Source organism: Vitis vinifera, chromosome 10 (assembly GCF_030704535.1).
Source record: "Vitis vinifera cultivar Pinot Noir 40024 chromosome 10, ASM3070453v1".
Lineage (NCBI taxonomy): Eukaryota > Viridiplantae > Streptophyta > Magnoliopsida > Vitales > Vitaceae > Vitis > Vitis vinifera.
Window position 1 is genome coordinate 2,403,571 of NC_081814.1, and position 6,143 is coordinate 2,409,713.

General features: G+C 35.1%; 1 protein-coding gene across 1 annotated transcript; it reads right to left on the minus strand.

The window, feature by feature from the left end:
* LOC100243354 (protein phosphatase 1 regulatory inhibitor subunit PPP1R8 homolog) lies at positions 1-4,847 on the minus strand. Its single transcript, XM_002265233.5, has 3 exons — positions 4,551-4,847; positions 3,410-4,052; positions 1-1,273 (listed from the first exon to the last, which is right to left on the minus strand). Exons 2-3 carry the CDS (start codon positions 3,871-3,873, stop codon positions 436-438), a joined length of 1,302 nt encoding a protein of 433 aa, XP_002265269.2. The 5' UTR covers positions 3,874-4,052; positions 4,551-4,847; the 3' UTR covers positions 1-435.
* Positions 4,848-6,143: the final 1,296 nt, after the last annotated feature.

Consider the following 6,143-nt stretch of genomic DNA (forward strand, 5'->3'; position numbering starts at 1 on the left):
TAGTAGAAGAGATTTTGAAATTAAAAGCTGTTATCCAACCCCAAGAAAACATATGCATATGGAGCTAGTGACCCTGAATTTCCTGGTTATTAAGAGCAGCAGAAACAGGTGATGAGATCACAACATTAAAAAAATAAACTAACCAGCTAAATGACTGCCACTACTATTATACACTTAAGTTGCATATCCTCAAAGGCAGCAAAGGTCTAACACCATGGTCTCAAGTTGTAACTGAATTGGAGGTTCATACCCTCATGCAGTGAATCCCAAAGACAGAAAAATTGATGATGATTTACAGCAAAAATCTTCCCATTTGCAACGGAAACAATATCTGTTGAAGTCCATAGAATGAAGCTTTTCAACTTTCAATCATATTGTCAAACTCACAAAAGGGGAATAATACAAGAAACCGATGAACTTTGCTGCTTAGTTCAACTAGTCGCCAAATAAATCATCATCAACATCATCATCATCATCATCATCAACAGAGCTTGAATTAGCACCAGATCTCCCACTTGATGCACTAAGAGCCTTGCCTTCAAAGTCATTGGAAATTTGTTTACCATCTGAACTGGAGGATGAATATGCCCATGAGGAACCCAACTTGCCAGAAAATGATTCTCCATAAAGATCATCATAGATGCCACTCTTTGGAGCAGTTTTCACCTTGTTCAAGACTTCTTGTAGTTTATCAGTCACACCTTTTTGTGAAACATTGTCTTCCCTCACAGACGGCTGTTCTTTCCCTTTGGGTATCACAGTGATCTGTACAAGGGATTCGTATTTCCCAACAAGACTTCCTTCTTTCACACCTACTGGACCAGGTTCAGTTTCTACATCTACACCATCTGAAACCCCAACAACTTCAACCAGCTCTCCCCCAACTTGATCCCTGAAGGCCACTCTTGCTTTCTTAATTCGCTTAGCTGCTCTCTCTGACAGAGAGATGTCATCTTTTCCACCTGATGAGCAACTCGACTCAATGGATTTTGGCAGTAAATCTGATTTGCTCAAACCATAACGATTTAGAGTTGTGTTATAAGCCAAAACAGCTTCTTCATCAGAAGGATCAGGAGGTGGCGGTAGATTAACTTCTGAGGGTAATGGAGGTGGAGGGAAAAGAGCTTCATTATTCTTTCTCAATATATAACTCCTTGTGGACGCAGCAAACCGCAGAGATTGTCCCACCTCAAGCTCAACAGGTGTTTCTTTGGTCAACCGCTCATTGGCAACAAATGTTCCATGTGCAGAACCCAAATCAATTACATATATGCTGTAAAAGGGAGAAAACTTTGTAAATACTACGATGGTTTGCAGAAGAACCATTTTAACTTTGGAAAGCAAAACAAAAATGAATGGAAATCATCTTTATGCCTTTGCAAGTAGAAAAAACATATGGGAATATGCATTGTAGAAAACAGTGAGCTTAGTTCACCCCTAAAGCCCCTCAAAATCCTGATCAATTTGTACGTAGATCACCATCATTGACCATAATTCTGAACCAGGTTAAGCCTCAAATATTTTTCTTTTTTTATAGGTAAATATGAGTTTGTATTAGTAATGCCTAGAAGCGACGAAAAAAGTACACACGAAGTATACAAACAACGCCCAAGAGCTAGGCAAAAAGAAAGACAAAAACCTTTCACCCAGCTAGACAAAAGCCACTTTATAAAATCAATCACGGACAAAGAATGATCCTCTAAATACACCCTACCCCAATTCACAAAAATGTAAAAAAAAAAAAAAAAAAAAAAGTTTTAAAGCTTGGTCGGGTGGTTCCATGTCATTGAACACTCTCTCATTTCTTTCCTTCCATAAGGTTCACATTAAACAAAAGGGGGCAGCCCTCCAAGCCTTGTCCTTTCTCTTACTCACAAAAGCACCATGCCAACCAATCAAATTCCTTTTGATTGAGGAGTGCAGGACCCACTGCACATCAAATAAGGAGAAAAGCAAGCTCCATAGCATTGTAGCCTTCTTACAAAATAAGATCAAGTGGTCACTGGTTTCCTCTTCCACTTTACACAAGTAACACCTATTCGGCATATTCCAGCCCCTTCTTTTGAGCTGATCAATGGTCAAGATTCTGTTCCAAGATGCTTCCCAAGTGAAAAAGCTTACCCTCATTAGAGCCCAAGACCTCCAAATCATACTCCAAGGAAAAGGGTCACTGGAGGCTCTTGAGAAGGAGCCGTAGAGTGATCTAATAGAAAAGGAGCCATTCTTGCTATTCTTCCAGCTCAAGACATCTTCCACATCTCTATTCAAAACCAAATGATGCAATTTCCAGAACAAGCCCTCCACCTCTTTCATTTCCCGATCATTAAAGTGTCTTGAAAACAGAGGATTCCACCTACCCACCTCCCCGCCCTCCTCCCAAGCATCAAACACCCACTCATCCTTGTTAGGTTAAGCCTCAAATGTGTAACACTCTGAACATCATGCTACATATTCTAAAAGACATTCATGACTCGTGTCAGACAGCTCACAGCTTAAAAGGTGCGGTTGGCCCCTGTAAATTGGTGTTGGTTGCACAAAAGTGGGAGTTGGAGAAACCCCATCCTCATTCATTAGAGAAAGGAGTTCCAGTTGTGTTACTCTGCAATTGCTTTATTCAGGATTATTTCGGTTTTGCACTATTGAGTTAAATGAGACACTGCTTGATTGAAAGGTTTAGTTTGGGGTCAGACATGCTTGAGAGCCAGGAAACTAGCCCGTTAATGCTTGTTTTCAGTTTTCTGAAAAGAGAGGAATTTCTTTGAAGGTGGGGAACATTCTGCATTTGGAGGTAAAACACATTTTCCTAAAATCTTTATTTGCTTAGTCTCAAGAACCATTGGGCTTGATTGTGTATATTTCTTAGGTTTCCTTAATGCTTGAGTTGTGGATTAGGCTTGATGGTGTATCTTTCTTAAATGCTTTAGCTATTTCTATCGTTTTCCTTTTCTTTGGTGCCCTTTTTATTCTTCCTGTGTACTTGCGGTTGGGCGCCTATTTCAGGAGGGATTAATTAAAACATATCATTATTTTCCTATTAAGGAAAAAAAAAAATCTCTTTTTACCTTGTGACCTTTTCTTTTCTTTGTTTCTTTTTTCTGAGATCTCTTACCTCTGATGTAAAGAACTTTACATTGAACAACCAGCAATAAACATGCAAACTTGACAACCAGAAATTTAAATATAGCACATAAGAAAGTATCACTCAACCAAGCAAGCTATTACCATTCTTCTTCTTCTTAGTATTTTTAGGTTTGTCTATCGGTATATTATACTAAATAATTTCTTCTTGTAACAAGTCAATCACAACATATTTGAACCAAGAAAAAAACTATAATTGGATTTAAATCAATATAACACGTCACAAAAGTATGGTAGAATATTTAAATAACAATCAAGAAAGGGATCTAACCTTCCATTCTTGTGAGGAATGACAGCAGCATGCTGTCGTGAAACAGACTGATGATCAAGCACAAAATCACAACTAGCAAACTGCCTCCCAAATATATTCCTCCGCTTGTCAAGATTAATCCGATCAAGGACCTCACCATCCTTCAAAACCTCAAGATAATACACCCCTGGTCGAGGCTCAATGGCCCAGTCGGGAGGCAGCCAAGTAGATTGGCCCCCTCCCAGCTGAGTCACTTGCTGAGCCGGCACTGCTGATGGTGCCACATCAGCTCCTATGGGTTTCAGAGCCACATTGTTCTGGGGCTGATACTGGGATTTCTGATGTTGCGAGTGCGAATATCCAACAGAGGGATGAGCAACTGCTGTTGGAGCAGCAGGTTGGCTAGTTTTGGAATTTACAGTAACTGAAAATGGCTCCAAAGATTGAGCTTTCTTAAATCTATCAAGACCCGCTCTCCCATACATTTTCCTTCCTGTATCTTCAAAAAAAACTAACACCCGCAATTCAACAGAGTTCACAGATAACAGGACCACAATGCCTTATTCCCTCCAAATAAGTAACCAGGCCTGATATCATCTCTGCATCTGTTCTATCCACCATACTCCTCAAGTAAATGCTGCATACAAATCTTCCATCCAAAACCCTAAATTCAATATGCAAAATATCAACCAACGTAGCTTGAACCCTCAACCATAGAAGCTTAACAAAATTGCATAAACAATCCAAACATACTAAAAGAAAAATAGCCAAATCCCAGATACTTCTTTAGCAAATCGCACATAAGAAAATTTAAAAAGAAAATGGAAAAAAAAAAAAAAAAAACAAACCAATGAAACCTGATTTCTCTATCAGAAATCCCAATACGCCCACCCGGGGAGAACCCAGTGAATTCCTAGTAAACTAAACTGAGCTCAATAGTCAAATAAAAATATTGGCATATTCAATTTTTTCCAGCGTTTTGTTGGCAACCAAACAGAGAAATAATGGGACCATTGGCGATTATTGACGCAACCCATAAAATAACTATGAATTTAAGAATTAGATTGATGAAATTAATAGCAGAAAGTAACAGAGAGAAAAAAACGAAAAATACCTAAACCAGAAATTTAGGGGGGGGGGCGCGGGGGAAGGATAAACGTACCAGTGAAGATATGGAACATTAGGGCTTTGAGAAAGTTGAAAATGATATGGGTTTAGCTTCAAAAGAAGAAATCCTTGAGACAAAAAGAGGGTTTGAGATAGAAATCGAACTGGGTTTGGGTGAGTGCAGAGAAGAGAGAAGCCTCCAATGCATTTGGGCTCTGCTTATTCATATACGCTCTTTTTTTGTTTTGTTTTTTTTTTTTTTTTTTTTTTTTTTCTCTTTACAAAATCATGGCAACTAATCAGATTTTAAATCAAATTCAAATTCAGCTGATAAATTAATTTTGTTAATTTTGATATTATTAGAAATTGATAGAAAGGCAGATTTCTTATGATTTAGAATTGATTGAGGAAATGAGTGAAGTGTAATTTTGATTAAGTTTTAATATTTTAAAAATTAGATTAATTGTAATTAATTTTTTTAATAAGATATTATTCAAGATACCATTAAAAAATTATATGGATATGGCGGTTTAGTTCCAAAAAATTATTAAGAACATAGAAAAATTGTTAATCCTATGTTTGGTTTTTGAAAAATTCAAATAAAAAATATGAAGAAAAAAATAAAAAAAATAAAATTATATTTAAAGTTAAAAAATTATTTATATGTTGTCTCGAACTTATTTAACTTATTTTTTATTTACCATATAAATATTAAATAATTTGAAAATATATATTTGTCACAAATTTTAATGGTATTTGATTTTCTTTTGTCTATTATATAATAAATCAAATATGAAAAAAAAACCCTTTTATTTAATTTTTCATTTGTTTTATATTTTTCTAGAATCAAATATAAGAAAATAAATCTTTTCATATTTGATTTATCATGGAAAATATGAAAAAATAAAAAATAAAATTGATTATAAATTTTTATATTTTTTAATTATTTACCGATGAAAAATAAATTAAATGAATGGATTGTTTACTTTTAAGAAAGAAGAAAAATGATTTAACTTCAAACCTATTTTTTTTTTCTTTTTATTTTTACTTTGTATGGATATTTTTATTGTGTATGACTAATAACTATGAAATAAGGTTAAATTAATTAACATCTAAGAGGGAGATGAATCGAAAGATTAAAACTTTTTCGAAAACAATTCAAATTAAACAATAATTATAAATAAAAAAGTAAATAGTAAGGAGAAAAGAACGATACAAATTTTTTTATAGTGATTCAGCAAGCCCACCGACACTCAATCTTCTTAATCTCCTTTCCAAGTGAAGGCTCCATCAACCAAGACTTCAAACCAAACCTTAAACATATACACTTTGGATTCAATGGTTCCAATGAACAATACACTTCCCTTTAAGTTCAATACCAATTTGAAACACTCAACCTTTCACCAATAAAGGATTTTTAATAATATTCAACCTAGCACAATAATGGCTCAATACAAAATGAAAGCTAGGATGAACACAATGGGATGCTCTCAATTGATTTGCAAGTGAAAGTGTAAATGCACTTGAATTTAAGAAATTTGAGTGAAAGAGATGAATAGGTAAGCAAGTTGATACAAATGTTCTCTTGTTAATAAATGCATAAGAGCTCTTACTTTATAGAAAACAATCTCGAACACTTTATTTTACA

Coding starts and splice junctions, on each gene's coding strand:
- LOC100243354 (XM_002265233.5), bottom strand. CDS start 3,873: ATGTATGGGAGAGCGGGTCTTGATAGATTTAAGAAAGCTCAATCTTTG. Junction 1,274..3,409: donor ATTCCTCACAAGAATGGAAG/GTTAGATCCCTT, acceptor TCCCTTTTACAG/CATATATGTAATTGATTTGG.